The sequence below is a fragment of the Polyergus mexicanus genome, unplaced genomic scaffold (genome assembly GCF_030449975.1).
Source record: "Polyergus mexicanus isolate NDT 795.1 unplaced genomic scaffold, iyPolMexi1.0 SCAF_2, whole genome shotgun sequence".
Lineage (NCBI taxonomy): Eukaryota > Metazoa > Arthropoda > Insecta > Hymenoptera > Formicidae > Polyergus > Polyergus mexicanus.
The window spans coordinates 9,926,378-9,943,980 of NW_027223322.1; the positions used below are offsets into that span (position 1 = coordinate 9,926,378).

At 39.8% G+C, this 17,603-nt stretch overlaps 1 protein-coding gene across 6 annotated transcripts; it reads left to right on the forward strand.

Moving 5' to 3' along the window:
• Positions 1-1,458: 1,458 nt before the first annotated feature.
• Dhit (Double hit) lies at positions 1,459-16,837 on the forward strand. 6 transcript variants are annotated; one of them, XM_070315913.1, is made up of 6 exons: positions 1,459-4,113; positions 4,498-4,624; positions 7,499-7,800; positions 8,543-8,554; positions 10,284-10,692; positions 12,199-16,837. In XM_070315913.1, exons 3-6 carry the CDS (start codon positions 7,499-7,501, stop codon positions 12,439-12,441), a joined length of 966 nt encoding a protein of 321 aa, XP_070172014.1. In that variant the 5' UTR covers positions 1,459-4,113; positions 4,498-4,624; the 3' UTR covers positions 12,442-16,837. The 6 variants fall into 6 exon arrangements, 4 of the variants coding, with proteins under 4 accessions (XP_070172014.1, XP_070172012.1, XP_070172011.1 ...); XR_011448881.1 differs by lacking the exon at positions 4,498-4,624 and having other exon boundaries at positions 1,461-4,453; positions 12,199-16,525; positions 16,608-16,837; XR_011448882.1 differs by lacking the exon at positions 4,498-4,624 and having other exon boundaries at positions 1,461-4,453; positions 12,199-16,284; positions 16,608-16,837.
• The last annotated feature ends 766 nt before the right edge of the window (positions 16,838-17,603 follow it).

Here is a 17,603-nt window from a genome sequence, read left to right on the forward strand (position 1 = left end):
CAAACGAAAACAACGCCACGTATCTCTAATATAGGAAATAGTCTCACGATTTTAGAAGGCGCTGCTAACGTACGTAGACGCAGCATCACCCTACCAAAGGCAAGAGCACTGTTATCAGAAGCATACTACGACCGATAAGCAAGCGATCGACCAAACCGACCGTTTTCAGAGAACCAGACCGTATCTTGGTCGGCATTCTTGGCCGATTCCCTACTGAGTACGAGGTGTTGTAACCGGCGAACCTTCATTTACATTGTACCCGGTGTTACCATGTGTAACGTTCCGTGACGCGGGTCTAAAATTAACTTTCAGAGTTTCGTCCCGTTGCTTCGTTATCGTCCAACCGGAGGCCGCCCCGCACGCGTAAGCGCAAAAGTCATTCAACGAGGGAGCGAATGCGAAAGACGCGGCGCCTGCATCTCCGCCGCGTCTCCGAATCGCAATTTAGGAATGCATTTAATCGTCGTCGGCGGCGACGTATTGATCCCCTTTAGACATTTTCTTACGCTGGCGCGCGTCCGCGTCTCTTCCTTACGTAGACGCAAGATGAAATAAAACTGACGGAGGGATGGATGATGGTGTCTGGTATTGGCCGCGGTCGCGTGATCGATCGAAGGCTGGAAAGGGGACATGGTATACATATACCGCTCTCTTTCGCGCGGGAAAAATTTCCGCTCTCGCATATGAACGCGGAACTACTTAACTTAAAAGCTGCTAAAACGGCGATGTATCAAGGACGGGGGCGCGAAAAGGGAGAAGGAGAAGGGGAAAAATGAGATTTGCCACGAGAAAACATAATATTCCTGACACACGGGGGATAAGATTTCCATAAAAAATTTAAGTATAGTTTTGTAAAGCTTCGTCACTTTAGAAAATATAACGATTTTTATAATTAAGAAAGCTTCATATCCATATTTTGCGACAATCCTTAGATTGTCACAAATGCGTTTTGCTTTCGCTTTCTTTTAGTGTTTATAGCATTTTTATTATTAGCTTTGTTTATTAATCTATTATTAGTTGCGCCGTATATAATATTTAAAGTTTATCGAGAAAACTTATTAATAACTTCGAGTGAGTACTTGAAGTTATCTTAAACAAAGTAAAAAAAAAAAAAAAAAAAAAAAATTAATATCGATCTTATCTTACACATGTATAAAACAGAATTAAAAATTGTACGTAAATATTTAATAATCTATAATTATACTAATATATTGTAGATTCAAGAATTCTTATTTAATATTAACGGTAAAAGTAACATCGAGGCATGATGCATATATATATAATACGTTTTAATATATAATAAGTTTTCTTGATATTTTTTCAAATGATTTTACGGCCATCTCTTAATATTGTTGTCTATTATTATATAGATATATTATTAGATAAATTTTAGCTTATTTTCTTTACGTGATATTTATTTATATTTTCTTATTTTATTACGATTTTTGCTTTTTCTTTCTTTGCGTTGGGGGAAATTTACCTCAATTATAGCGCAATTAATTAACACATCCACCTATAATTAGTAATTATTCAATTATAACTATTAGAATCAATATTAAAATATCATTACATCATGTTTTCTCAGTGGAGCTCATGCTGCGGAATCAACGTTTCCAACGTTTCCGTCATCGCGATCATTCATACAACTGTTTGATCGTAGTGCGTCATAGTCATAATGATGCCTCTGTGATCATAGCAAAGGATCGCGGCAACATCGGCGGGTCATTCGCACGCAGGATCACGAACACGAGCTCCGACGTCGCGACGTTCGTTCGATGGCTCAACCACCGCGTCGGCGTCGGCATCGGCGTCGGCGTTCTACGACGGTGGCGGCGTCGGCGTCGGCGTCGGAGTCGGCGTCGGCGTCGGCGTCGGCGTCGATGTTGGCGGCGGTGGCAATCTGCGGAGACGCATCCGCGTCCAATAGCTTCGCATCGCGGCGCCTCGCGTCGGCGTCGCTGGAATCGTCCGCGAGACGGGCAAGCAGTGGTGGCCAAGGCATCGTGTAAGCGCGTGTAACCGCCATATTGGCCCAACTCCGGACGAGAGAGGCCGACGACAGCTCATCGCGGGTCGCGGAGCTTTCAAGCTTTCGAAGCTTTCCCGATCGTCATCCGCGTCGGGACGGCCGTAATAACGAGGGCACGCGTAAAGTGGAGCAAGGGCGAGCGGTTGCCGCGCAAGAAAAAGGGTAGCTAGGAGAGGACACGCGATAATTCCAGATACGCCTTCAAACGCTACATCGGTCGTACCAGATAGGGAGAAAGAGGGAGAGAAAGAGAGAGAAAGAGAGAGAGAGAGAGAGAGAGGAGTTAGAGAAAGAAAGAGGGAGAAAAATAAGGATAAGATATAGTACGCGTACGTAACAGTGTGATACGTGTTCTGGCGATACAACCGTGCGATAAAATCGTGTGAGACAATCGCAGCGATCAATCGCGACGAATACCGATATCGATCTAGTTACTTTGGACATAGACACTCTCTGTCTCTCGGCTTGTGTTATCCGGAGATTTTTTCGTCAGAACAAACCCTTGCGTCAGATTTTGCATCGCTTCCCTTGTACCACGTCCGTCAGCTCTCGCTCTCGACGAAGATCTAGAAAGAAACATCGTCGTACTCCGAAATCGGCAGAGGTACCTTTCGTCATTTGAATATTTGTAAGAGAGGATCAACCGAAATTTCCGTAATTATCATCGATAATCCGAATCTTCCTGAAACGGATCTTCCTACAAAATTCTCCAATCCTAAAAAATCTCGCGGAGATAAGATCGACGTTTGGTCCAAAGGTCTTCCGAGAGAATATCAAGCGATCAATCGACGAAAAGTTAGTACAAAGATAGTCTTTGACAGTCTTGTCGGTGTGACAGTGCCGCGAGTTCGTCTCTCTCTCTCAACTTCTGCCAATCAATAACCGGCGCATCGACTCGCTTACGCTCCGCTCTCCTTCCTTCTCTCTCTCTTTCTCTCTCTCTCTCTCTCTCTCTCCCTCTCTTTGTGTCTTTCTTCCCTTTCTCTTATTCCTTTATTTTCTACTTTCTTCTCTTTTTGCAAAACTGTAACAAACACTTTAACATTCTCTCTTCGTTTCCTCTCGTCATCTTCCTTCCTTTCTCCGTTTCGTTACTTTTCCTCTTTGTATTTTTCTATCCTTTTCCCTCACCTTTTTCCGCGTCCGCGCCTGCGAAATACGCACAACGGAATTCCGCGGACGTTTGTCAGCGCAATCAGCAACATCAGCGATAGAGGCAGACGTAACGATATCATCATCATCGGTCCGAGGCAACAACAGCAGCAGCAACGGCGGCACTCGAGCTAGCCACGCTAGCGCCTCGTATAGTACCAAGAGACGCGCGAATATCTATTTATAATTTCGTCAAACGTAACGGAGGACGAAAATCGAACGTCATACCGCGTACGACCACCTAGGCCAGCTGCGAGGAAAGCAAGTGCCGAGTGTGAGATCGGCGCTGGTCGGTGATCGCGAGCGTGACGCGGCGCGGCGCGGCCGCGCCTTTAAACCGCGTAGCCGAAAGACGTAATAGGTCGATCGCGTGCGACATCCTCATTGTCCTAAAGTTCAAGGATTCGATCCTAGTTTGTTGACCGAACGGACGAATTTCCCGAATTCGACCACGAGACCTGCGCGTATCTCCATGGAGTGCGGCGGATTCGCTCATCATCCTTGAGCGTGTGCCATCGACGGCAAAGGAATCCTCCGCTTCCTATTTCTCTCCGACGAATCTTGCATCCGCGCACTCTCGTCTATCTCTTTTTCTCTCTTATCGCGACACCGACCAGTCAATCCGCGCGCGCGGCTATCCCGTCGAGAGAGAGAGGAGGGTGATGGAGGGCGCCGCGAGAGGGTGACGACGGTAAAGTGATATCGTGACGCGGGTGAAGCATCGACGAAGAGGATCGACGAGGAAGAAACGATCAGCGGCATCGGGAAGAGGAAGAAGTCGGGAAATGGGCAAAGTATCATGCGCAACATCGACGACGTAACCCTACGCACATTGGGGTCCGTCGCAGTTGAGTGTCATCGCGCGACGTCGCCATCATCATCGGCGTAGTAACGCCTAGCCCGAGACGAGGAACCCGTTTGGCGACCGATCGGTTTGTAGTGCGCGTACCTATGTATCCGTCCGGGAGTCCGTAAAGATCTCCCGACGACGACGTGAGCTTAGAGCTGTTACGTTATTCGGCAGAGGTGCGCGCTGGGAGCATGCGGGCTTCGGGCGAGGCCCGGCGAGGCGGTTCCGCGGGTGGACCGGGCTAAAGGAACGATCGCATATCGGGAGGGACACTCGCGAACGCGGGCACGGTGCGCCCGCGGCCGTGCCCGCACCCGCATCCCCCTATCTCAGCGCCGCGCCGGCCACGCGCCGATCAGGCTGATCCTAAGGACGCGGGAAGCGAGCTGGACTCGCTTTCGTACGCATGGAACATGATAGAGGTGAGAAGGGTTGTATTATCATTTCTTTTTTTATTTTGTCGTAGAAGGGATGTTGAAGATCAGAAGGAACCACGTAATCGCGCTGATCCGTAAGGAAACTTAACTGCAGCAGCTTTATTCGCTTTACGATGCAGCAAATCGGAACGCGATAGTATTCTTTGCCTACCAAATGTGCGTAACAAATATACTAACAAAATAAAATTTTTTTAATATGAAGTTCTAAAAAAAAATTGTTTAATCGCGTTTAAATAATCTTAGATACTGGTAGAATTAAATTATAGTATTGCAAATTTGTAAATCCTGTAAATAATAACGCGCATGGAAAGAGGAAGAATGGGTAGTAACTTTATTATCACTTGTTAGAATCTTACTCAAAATGTTTGCAGCTCACCATTCACGCAGAGCACAACAAATTCATTTATATAGATATGCGCGCATACACTTTCCCCGATCGAAGTAAATTTACAGCGATTATCGGACGCAGCGCTTGTGGGAAAGGAAAGCGGGGGTTGTAGCTGCACGTGCTCCGCGATTGCGTGCTGCACGAAGGCAACACGCCATTGGGCCATTGACATGTTGACACGCAGCTATGCGTAAACGCTATCGCCGTTTCAGAACCACTTTAAACGCATTGAAACGACGTTTGAAACTGATCGTGATGGCGAAAGCAATGTCCAAAATTGTATCCGAAAATGTCTATCATTCCCCTGTCAAAATGTACTAGTCTGTACTAGAGTATCATTTTGTTTATTAACGACTATCAGAAACAAACTAGACCAATAATAATATAATATGTATCTACTCTATTTTATTTATTATTTTTATTAATTGATTGATAATCAAAATTAATCTTTAATCTGAACAAATATGAATTTTTTTATTAACGAAATTATTTTTTTTATTAAAAAAAATTTTTATACACATATTCCATTGTCTAGACAATTTTGCTTACGGATATACAGTTCTGCGTGCAACTTAAATGTAAATTAGAAGAGTTGTATGCGCCACTAAAACTTATGTAGAATTCATCGTTAACATCAATCGCTCAACTCTAAGTTTACTCGTGGTGTTCTCTAGTATAAACAACGGTTTGTTTCCATCACGTCTGCCAAAACAAATCGCACTTGGAGATTATCGAAATTTATATCGTTATACTATCGTAACTGAAGTCAGATTTTTTCGGAGATACGAACTGAAATTCGTTCCATGTATGTAAACAATCGCGTGTTTTTTATGAGGGAGTCGCTCTAAATGCGGTTTTTCCACATGGTCTCTACGACTTCCGGTCTCTATTTTCCGATCATCCTAAATGCCGATTTATATATTGCGCTATAAGCAATTAAACGGTTCCCTGTTCAATCTCAATGATCCCGATTGCTCCACATACCTTTCTCTTTCTCTCTTTTTCTATCTCTCCCTTTCTCTCTCTCTCTCTCTCTCTCTCTCTCTCTCTCTCTCGTTCTAACGCAACTGATTCGTATATGTTATCACTTTTACTCGCGGCTATACGTATACACTTCACATCGGTGCCCGCTGTTTATCAATCTCTGCACATCCCATATAAGCGACTGTCCAATGTGGTTATTATCGCGTGAGAGCAGATCATCGATATACCGATCGTGGTGTAAAAATAAAGGGCTGTACGCGGTTACGTGCATAGTACAAACAAGATATCTAAAATTCATTCCGCCATTTTTTTTTTTATTTTTTTATTTATGGGAAGAAATGAACAGGCCCCGCTGAATATTTCTTCAAGGTTCTCTCTTTGCTGAAATAAAATTTCTATATTAAAATAAAATGCATAAGTTTAGTTTTCCATTGATTGCGAAATATTTCTCTCGTCTTTCGAATATGAAAAGTGAATTCTCAATTATGCTTGATTCCAAGATACTTTATATCTGATTTTGATAAATAAGGTACAATATTCTCTTGTTGATATCTGTTATCGTGATAAAATATTTCATGAATTAAAAAAGAAGGAAACTACTATATGTATATATATATATATATATACATTAATATAAAAACGGACTAGATTATCGATTTGCGTTGGAAATTAGGACAGAAGCTAGAACGCGCGATTGAGATATCAAATTAATTTGAGAAAGGATCGCGAACGTACTGATTTCGAATTGAGATCGTTCTTAAATATGGCATTAACGGATTAATTAATCTCCTTAGACTTTCTCTGAGAACCCAATATCGATTAGCTCAGCCGTCTGGCGATCATGAATTTTAAATACCGGAGACCTCGAATTGAACGACGAACGGAAGAATAATAAATCTCTAGCTACATCTTTCATTTCGATATCGCCATCGTCGGGCCGCGCTGAAAATACGAACCAATCGATACGCGCAGCTGAGCGTACAACAATCGTATCCGAACTAATTGGCTGGTTTTTGAAGGCTTTATGTGTCAATTATCGTACAGCCAATTTATTTCGATTAAAACTTGACGATTTTTTCGTGTTGATAAATAAATCGATTGCCATGTCTTTTCCAAAATTTACATGGGTTACTTCAATCGGAATTGAATTATTACAGTTCTGAACGCTAATCTGATTTCATTTCGGCGTATCCAATACATCCATTCTTCTCCCGAAATTTTTCCAAGTTGCATTCTTACGGGATTTTCGTAATCATTTTCGACTTACAATAAAAATAGTTCTTGCATCTCTCTATGGCAAATTAAATATATCGGCGTGAAGATATAAAAAGAATAGAACATATGACTATTAATATCAATTAATAATTATAACTATATATGCAGGATTATTTAATTTGATTATCTTACACATCATTTATGTGCAATATCAGGTTTACCGCCTCCGCAATTAAAGAACGACTCTATATTATTAATATCCATATCCGAGCGCATGTCTCTAAAAAAAGTTAATGTCAGTCACTTTTGACACAAATCACAAAGCCGTCTACTAGTCCATTGTGTTCCGGAAGCCGCTGATTTAGTATACCTATTCTATAGTATGAGGATAAGCTCGTTCTCGCACGTGGTGCGTCGATTCAGAGGACGAATGTCGATTGCAGATGTCGAGTGGACTCGGTGCAACTGCAATGGGGATTGGCGTTAGTCACGGGACAGGTGGCGAAAGTGTAGCTGGTGGTTGTCGTCTCCGTGCACAGAATCAAGGCCAGGCCTCGGGATCCACGATGCAGCATAGTAATCCGCAGCAGTCGTCTCAACAGCAGCAACAGTCGCAACAGCAGCAGCAGCAAGCGCCTGCGTCACAGCAGCAGTCGCAACAACAACGCCAGACGGTCGGATTCATGGGCCGATCGAAGAAGGACAACTGTTGCCTATGCTGGTGCTGTTGTTGCAGTTGCTCGTGGTATTATCGATCCTGCCCGCTTGCATTTCGTGTACATCGATGAGATTGATTTTAAAAAAGACTGCAGACCTGAAAAATCGAACGACATATTTTTTTCCAAGCGCTCTTTTACATAACATTAATCTATCTTTAATAATAGAGTTTATTTATAATTCAAGTTTATTTCACGCAAAAGTTATCTCTTTAAAAATATGTATAAATACAAAATCTGATCGTTTATGTCTTTTGCAATTGACACATTTCTTATTTGCTTCTTATCAATTCGTTCTTATTTAATAATGTTACGTTATATCGATTTAACTTGTCACGAAATGAATACACTGATGTACGAAACGTTTTACTAAATTATAATTAATAATGCTTCCCTCTCATTCACATATATTGTACTTACACGACAATGGACAAATCGTTCATATGCATGAAGAGTAGACTACCGAATCGTGCCAAGTATAATTTCGATTCTCCGTTTAGCAACTATACATACTCGCTGTCGCGAGTATGACTGACAAAGCGAGTTAGCACAAAGAGCTCTCATTGTAATCACTAGTGCGAGGTAGATGAAAACGAGTAAAACGCGCCATTATCGTTATCGTGCGCGTGGCTATTTTCATGCGTACTTCATCTACGGAACCTCTCCTCATTGAAACGATATCGGTCCATTGTCTTTAAACTCGCGTGTATGATCCATTTATTGCCGTGCAGACGTATCTACATATTATCTTTCTGTGTTTCACGCTACAAGTAGGAATAAATGGTAAGCAGGCCACGGACTGTGTGCGTTAATGCTACTTGTTTGTTATGTCGATGATGATGCTATCGTAATGCACGTATTACGGCTCAAAGAAACGGGGTTATGCACATACCACACGCGTCCTTCCTCCGCGACCCATCTTTACAGATTGTACGCGAATAGATCCTATTCATTCCGGACTGGCATCGACCTGAAAGAGTTTGCCTCAGATGCAGCAGCGTTTCCTGAATTGCCACTGCGAAAATATGTTCACGATTATGCATACCTGATTGTTTCGTTACATTGGGGCGAAGAGATATTTAAAAACATATATTTTGAAATGTAACGATCTCTTTGATTTAGCACCATCCGGAATTTGTCACCTGCTTCATATTATGCAACAGATATATATTTTTCTTTAACCCTCGAGGGCATTAAACCTATTCTTAATGGCGGTCTAAAATATTGAAGCTCTATTCAAAAATAATAACGTCCGTATATGCACGATTTTTATTAATTGCGTATTTTATCAGTATATAATTATAACAAAGGAACACATTAAAGAAAAAAAAAAACTATATTGTTGACATAAAATTTCAACAAACTATAAGCTAGCAAACGTAATGTTATTGAATTCATTTGTGAAATTAATCAAAAGAAGGAGTAGGCTCTTGCAATTTGTTAATATTTTACATTAAGATTAATAACACGGGGGAATATATCATAAAAATGCCAGATATTATTTTCTTATTTTTTCATGGAAACATTTTTAAAAATACATACAGGTTTAATGGATTCAAAACGGCAGGGGAGATAGCAGAAAGAGAGTCATCTTCGTCATTTGACCAAATCGTATAAATCGTTTATGATCGCCGTTTATTTCTGCGTTTGTGATTCGTAAATGCCATAGGACAGCTGCGTCACCAAACATAAAAAAAACTTTCCAATGACCCGGTTCCGCGTCTGTTATCGACACGACTAATATTTTCTCTCATTTCAATATCGTTTTTTCATTTCTCTTTGTATCTCGCGTTATCCACAGAGAGTCTCGGTTAAATTAATTATCTTAACATCAGTCGTTCATTATATCATTCCCCATTGCATTCGTGCTCGTCCAGTGGATCATATTTCTTCTCCCTGTTGCTCATTTTGTCTCATTGTCCGATGCTACCAAGTTCAATATTCAATTCCACACATCCCTCTTCCCCTGCCGCTTTCTATCACTATTTTTGCATTTGTGTTCCTTCCATCATGCTTATGTTTGTCAAACAAGAATAATCAAATAATATTATTGTATTATTGTTACAATTAATGCGATAATTTACGATTCATCGATATCGACATGATAACTTGTGGTAAATTTCAATCTGATCTTTTAGATTTAATTTCGATTTAAATCCACGCATCATCTGTTATAATCAGAAACTATAAAGTATTAAATCGTACCATTTACAGCAAAAAAAAAAAAAAAAAAAAAAAAAAATTACAAAACAATGAATCTGCACATTCTTAATCATTTCCTACATCTTTACTCTAATTTTGGAGTAATAAGTATAATAAAAATCCAGATATTAGAGATAAAAACTGCACATATATTCTCGAATAACAAATAATAAAATAGCTCTAATAATTTGGTAATAATTTGATCATTGCAAAAAAAAAAAAATCATTGCTTTATTTTATTTATTTAACAATTTCCATAATTTTACATCATGAACGACAACAAGACCTAACGTATGCTGATCGTTTTTAGTTTGGCGGCAGTCGGTGGTAATTCAACGGGCACCGGTGGAGCGGGTGATCAAGGCAAGAAGAAGGGCAACGCCGGTGTCGGCGGCGAGCATGGTGGCGGCATCGGCGTCACCGATCTCGCGGGCGCAGGTGCAGGTAACGGTCTCGACGGACTCGACGGCCTCGACGGCGGCCTGGAGTGTTGCAGCTTGGAAGATGTCCGAGCCTGGGGCTCGTCCTTCGACAAACTAATGAGGAGCGCCGCCGGACGCAAGCTCTTCAAGGAGTTCCTCGTGAGCGAGTACAGCGAGGAGAACATCGCCTTCTGGCTGGCCTGTGAGCAGCTCAAGCGTGAGAGCAATCCCGAGACGATCGAGGAGAAGGCACGCTACATTTACGAGGAATACATATCCATACTTTCGCCGAAGGAAGTGAGTAAAAAAAACTTCGTTCTCGCTCTTGCGAGGATATGTAGATGCCCATTAAGTATAATCGTTAAAGGATTTACAAAAAATCAGTGGAATTAATATTTGCTTATTATGGCAGTTATTAAATTTCAATGATTATAATTTCTCTCTCCTCTCTCAAATAATTTAATATTCAATGTATTTAAATAATAATAATTTCTTTAGGAATAAGTATGCACAATATTTATTAAAGAGAAAATTATAAATTAAAATAATTATATATATTTATTAGACAAGTTTTTATTTTCTCAAATGCGTGCTATTCTCAGAACGGTTTTATTTATTTGACGAGATTTTGAGAGAGAGATCGTTGAACATGATACAATATATACATGAGAAATTTTTCTCGTTTGCTTGGAAAAATATATCATTAAATATATATTCGTCCGAGAAGAGATAGCATTGATCTAGAAATATATGAAAAATTTCTAATTTTCTATTCTTCTAATCGTTTATCTAATGAATATAATGACATATGTAACGGCATGCGATCGGTATCTGTTATTTGAATCAGCTGATACGATGCATAGGCACTAATATTTCATGATATAAAACAATTTCTACTTATCCTTCCAAAACTATTAATTTTGACGATAGAATTGATAACATTACATAGGATGCATAATCTAATTGCGCGATTTTATTTTATCGGAAATAAAAAATCGATTGTTATGAGCGCGTAAGAATTATAAAAAATAATGCAATAAAATTGAATAGTGTTTGACACGAGGGGATGCAACGGTCGATATACTTTTGCAATATAATATTCCATTCGCGAAAAAAATTGCAGGCGCGCTTGTGACTGTGTATGTGATTTCTTCTATATTAACCTACTGATCTAGTGACTCAGTGACCCCTTTAACAATCTATTCAATCGTCCAAACGGGGCAAATGCACGAACTTTTACCATTCGAACATTATGGCAAATTGTACAGTACACGTCCGTACGTTATTGCAATCATATAGATATTTTTATGAGATAATATAAAAGATCGTGCTAAAGGCACATCTCGTGCATATATTACGGCCTATAATTCCCAGAAAGCTTTTCATTATGAATCGTTTATAACTTTGAACGTGTTAGAGCTTTGCCATTTCTACTAAAGTAAAATCGTTCTGAAGATCGGTCAAAAGATTGTAGATTGTTTATTTATCTTAGACTATTAGACATGTGTTTATTTTTAAAAATCATAATTATTTATTCGATTAATAACATAAGATTTTATAGATTTATAATTTTTGTTATAACATCTTTTTATAAGACGCGTGTAAGATATCATAAAATATTATAAGGCCTTAGTATTTTATACGAAAAGGATATGGTGCACGCAAACAGCGCGCTATAGATTAAAAGTTTAAAGCAATAGAAAAGCTTGCAATTTCACAGGATATTCTTATACAAGTAAAAAAGATGAACTGACGATATGTGTCAGAAAATTTCACTCAACTCACTCTTTTTATCTTTCGCAGGTGAGTCTGGACTCGCGGGTACGGGAGATCGTAAATCGCAACATGGTGGAACCTACGCCGCATACTTTCGACGAGGCGCAGCTACAAATCTACACCCTTATGCATCGGGACTCGTATCCGCGTTTCGTCAATAGCGAGATTTACCGGAGAGTAGCCAGATTGAATAGCAGCAGTCCACCCAGCCCGAGTACCGGACAGGAGCACGGTAGCGGGAAGACAAAAGGCAAGCGAGGGACAACGTAATCGTGACGGATGGTCCAGGAACATTGGGGGCGCGGACCAAGACCTCCAAAACCAAAAGCACTTTCAGACCAGATCATGCATCGATCAGCCGAGAATTATTCGGCGGCGAGTTCGCGACTGACAACACTTCCCTCGACGGAGAGCCTCCGTCGAGGTGAGGAATCATTGCCCGAGAGGACATGGTCGATGGAATTAATCCCTCTCGGGAGGAGCCATTCCCTTAGAATGGACGACGACGATTTTTCTGATCGCTTGTTGAATCGCTCACTCACGGGAACCAGAAGCTTGTTTAGTGATTCGCTCTTCCACGCGAAGGCGCAACGGGGCCACGTAATCGCGCTCGTCATTGCACATGAGCCATTACAACACCGATAATGATGATGGTGATGATAATGATAATGTTGATGATGATGATGATGATGATGATGATGATGGTGGTGGTGGATTGAACGTACGACGAAATCGCGAACGCGGCGTTCCACTTCCAGAGGTTCGGTGCAAGCGAATGCACGCAGGGCGGTGGATCGTAACCGGAGAAAGAAAGGTCACGCGATCGTATAGGGATGACGAATACCGTCGCGAATACTATCGATCTCTCGAATCCGTCGATCTTCGAGCCACACAATCTATCTTCGTTGCCGTTGTAGTTTAGAGGTTCACGTAGGAGATCGACTCGAGCTTGCAACTTTCTTCCTCTTTTTCGCTCTTCTCGGATTGGAAGCGAATTCGATTCGAATCACATAGCTTATGTATCTAATGATTCATTACAAATAGTTAAAATATCTCTTCATTTCTTAGTAAGTATATTGAATGAAAAAAAGAAGAAAAATCCTTTTACCTATTTTTCAATCAAGTGCGCGTGTGTAAAATAGGAAAAATGTGATTCTAATTGAACTCGCTAAAAGAGTTATTGACCATCTGGTTTAAATCTAATATATGCAACAAAACGAGATGTTCGTAATACGTAGCATACGATTGCAGTTATCTGAGAGATGTTTGATTGAAGCAATGATGATAATCATAGCTGCATATGATAATCGTCCGTTCGAAATTCCGCGAGAATCTATGAATTTTTATCGCGAGAAATAATTAGTACAAGCTCGCAAATCGATGCTTCGCGAAATAATGGACACTCATTCTCTCTCAGAACACTATTGAACGGATCTCATCGATCATGTCTCCTGTGAACTTATCGTTAGATTAACGCGTATATAGTAAAAGCTCGTCGAGAGTATAGATTTAATCTGCTCAAGAACGAATTTGCCGGTTGCTCTCTTTCTGTTGTTTCTGCGGCATTTACCTTCCACGATTGGAGAAAAATCGAGTTTCAACGTCGTTTTACAGCCCGCTGTAATGTCAGGGTAACGCATTGTAAACATAACGTATTTTTTATGATTGCGCATTTTTCTATAATCGCCAGTAGTCCGTGTCCGAGTCTTCCTCATCGGGGAAGATAGGATCGCGAGAATCATACGTACTTATTCAGGAAAACGAGAAGAGTCTCGAGAAAGAGAGAGAAAGGGGGAGAAAAAGAAGGAGATTGCGGTTCTTCATCAAACATATCTCGGCGTTCGCTTTCATCGCGCTTTCAGAAGAATTGTCGATGGACGGTGATTTTCTTCGCTTCTAGTGCGTCATCCCCATGGCGGATATCGAGCTACTGCCAGCGAGAACACACCAAAGATCGAACGTGCGCCGAAGCCAACCAATTTGATGATCACCAAAGAGAAGAACGACTCAATCCAATGAACACGTTACATACAAACGCGCACACAATCACACGAAATACACGCACATATATATACGTGTACAGGAGACACGCATACACGTATCCACGCTGACGTACGCTCGTGTAAAATCTAGTCATCATCACGCGAAAATGCGATCAAGATACGCGTGATTGTGGAAAAAAGGCCTAAACACGAGAAAAAAATACCAAGTGTCCCGCGAACTCACGCGAAATCAAGGCGTCGAAATTAGATTGTCATCATTGACACGGAAAAAAAAGAAAAAAAAACGTAATGAGAAAAAGAGAGAAAAGTAAAAGGGCGTAAAGCGGTGAATCACCACGGCGCGAACGCAATTCTTAGTATTAATTCATAAGTATATACATAAGTACGGAATAGAATCTATAAAATAAAAATAAAAAAGAATCATGACGACTCGATCGTCATTAGTGATTGCGAGCGATTCGCGTCGCGATGCCTGCCCGCCGCCAAAATTTCTTCTCGGCCGCGATGCGCTTTGATAAATCGCTCGTTACATGGACAATTTGCCTTCGCCTTCAGATTTACCCTCCATTTCCAGAAATCTTGCACAATCTTCTCGTGATAAGTCTACGTCTGAGATTTATTGCATGGCATTGTATATTTGATATGGTAAGTAATTTAAGCCCGCTGAAGAGAGAATTTGTATCAGATATTGTGTTAGAACGAGAGCGCACGTTAATAGAAAAGTGTCAGAAAAAATCATGGAGCTAATATTAAATATAAATCTAGCTTAATATAATGTCTCCCCTCCTTAAGAAATTTTTCGGCGTTTATAATACTTGTGTCAGCCACATGTTTCGTTGGATGAAAATGTCAGACGTAAACTTGCCGTTGTATCTCATCATGAAACGGATCTTTGTTCTCTCTTCTCGATTGCGACGCTTGGCCGACGCATATCGTAAGCTCAAAAAATCGACTTGTTACTTACTTTTTCTTTTTTTTTTTTGCACAATGCTGGAAACGCAACGACGGATAACGGGGATATGATATTCGCCGTCATTGATGAAACGACCAAAAGAGCGGGGTAAAATTCGAGCGCATCGCGGCGCGCCCGCGCAATCTTCATTCGCGATATGTCAAGCGTATACATAACACACACAAAAAGCGCACGTATTCTCCCGAGGATCATCGAAATGACGGGAGGGCGAGACGATATATGAGCGCGCATCTCTCTAGTCAAATCGTCGGCATCGTCGAAAGCGGACAGCACAAGCGACAACACTCGCACAGTCAGTCAGCGTTTGGCTACTGCCCTGTAGATAATATCTAGATAGGTATATAATGAACGAAGAGGATTAATGATTATAAATATAAATATAAATATATAAATATAAATATATATATATATATATATATGAAAAAGAGAGAAAAGAAATATATATATATATAAATATACAAAAAAACATGTGCTATGTTCCACATAGGTGCAAAATGCGAGCGTGTGAGAATAATAGTGAGAAAGAAAGAATGTGAGAGAATGAGGTGCGATACTCTCTTTTTAATCTTTGATTCTTTGTTTGACGCGAGGACAGCCTGTCCGCCGCGACCGAAAACGAAAAACGACGGTAATTAATAGATAACTCTCAAGTCGGTCTTAATTCTGACATAATGCCGTACTCGCGTGACACCGAAGCGGAAGACGAACGTGATACAATGAAGATCGTAAGCAACAAGAATTGCGTAATAAGAGCGAGAGGAGGAGAGGATAGAGCGATAACGATATACGTATAAATAAGTGTAAATGTCCCTTTATGACTTGTGAATGCCTTATTATTATTGTCTTTGTTATTATTATCGTCGTAATTATTACTGCTACTGCGTGATTCTGCATTAAATTTATTATTATAAACTCTTTTATATAGGCAGAGAAATATATTTAATTGGTTTTACTTGCTGCGATTGTTGTAAGCAAATCGCAAAAAGTATGTGATATAGAAATTTTGTGATATAGAATGTCAAGGAGAATGCTCGAACTCTTCGCTCTCTCTTCTCTTATCTCCAGCAGGGCTGTTCATTTAGGATCTCAACACGGCTTCCGGAGGCCTCGCGTCGGCATCGTCGATGAAATTAATCGGTGAGATTGCTCGAACGTCGTCTTCACTAATAAACGCACAATTTTCTCAACCTTCGATCCCCTGCTTCTTTCTTCACGAGAAAATTTCCCTTAACATCCATATAGGGCGGAGAGGTAAGGGCATGTTAGAGCCATCATCAGCACAGCTGCGATCTTGCATGAATCTCCCGACCTTTGCATATTTTGATTTTCCGTTTTTATCCGAGGCAATCAGCAAACTCGTACGATGCGACGTATACAGGTAAGAGATCTGTCATTTTAAAAGTTCTCGATCGAACGCGAGCTGATCTTAATGAAATGCTCAATACGAATCTGTTTTTCAGACTGAACTATACTAAACTATTTGGGAAGAATGAACTCTCTGGTGAAGCGTCAAGAACATCAATTACAAATATTAATATGATATTTGTATTTATTATAATGATTTTTATAATTATCAAATAAGAGATACATTGATTATGTTATATTATACATATATTTAACAATAAGAAATATTTATGACAATCTTGACAGAGAAGTATATAAGATAGAAAACAAAAAGGAATATTTATTGAAATATAAAAATTTAATTATTAGCAAAAATTTAATATTTATAATTTCTTCAAAAAAATATATATATATATATATACACAATTTTTTTACATCGCGACCAAAATATATTTCATAGAACTTATTTTTTTAATAACTTGGAAATAAAGCGACTCGCTTAGCTTTTCACAGATGGAGTCTCCTGGAAGCCAACGTAATAGTAAGATAGTATGTGATGAAAACTCATTTATTTACTGCTGGTATAATAATCATGAATATCATGCAAATTTATATTTGATTATTGAAAAATAATTTGTAGAGCAATCTAAGAGGATTTTTAGGTAGAGGAAAACTTCAATACAATACGATGTTATGAAAAAATTACAAATTTCGCAATTAACAGCTGTCAGTAAAACAGTATGAACGCTGGAAATCTTATTACAGACTTATAAATGCATATCTTCTCTTAATAAATTTTGATATATATTTTTAATAAGTGTATATTTTTTTATTTTATTTATATATTGTATTTTATATTTATTTATTTATGACAACAATATAAAAATATAATTAATCTATTTGTTATCTACCTGTGGATTTTACGCATTGAAACTATGTAAAAATTATCGTCGCTAACATCAATAAGCGCAGATTTCTCGTTGCTAAATAAATCATCAATTTACCAATGATTATTGACAATCCTACGTCATCGGAATAGCTGCGCTTTGCTCGGAATAGATCTTGCTTTTTTTAATGCACCATTTAATCGTGGGCGTAAACAGTGTACAAAA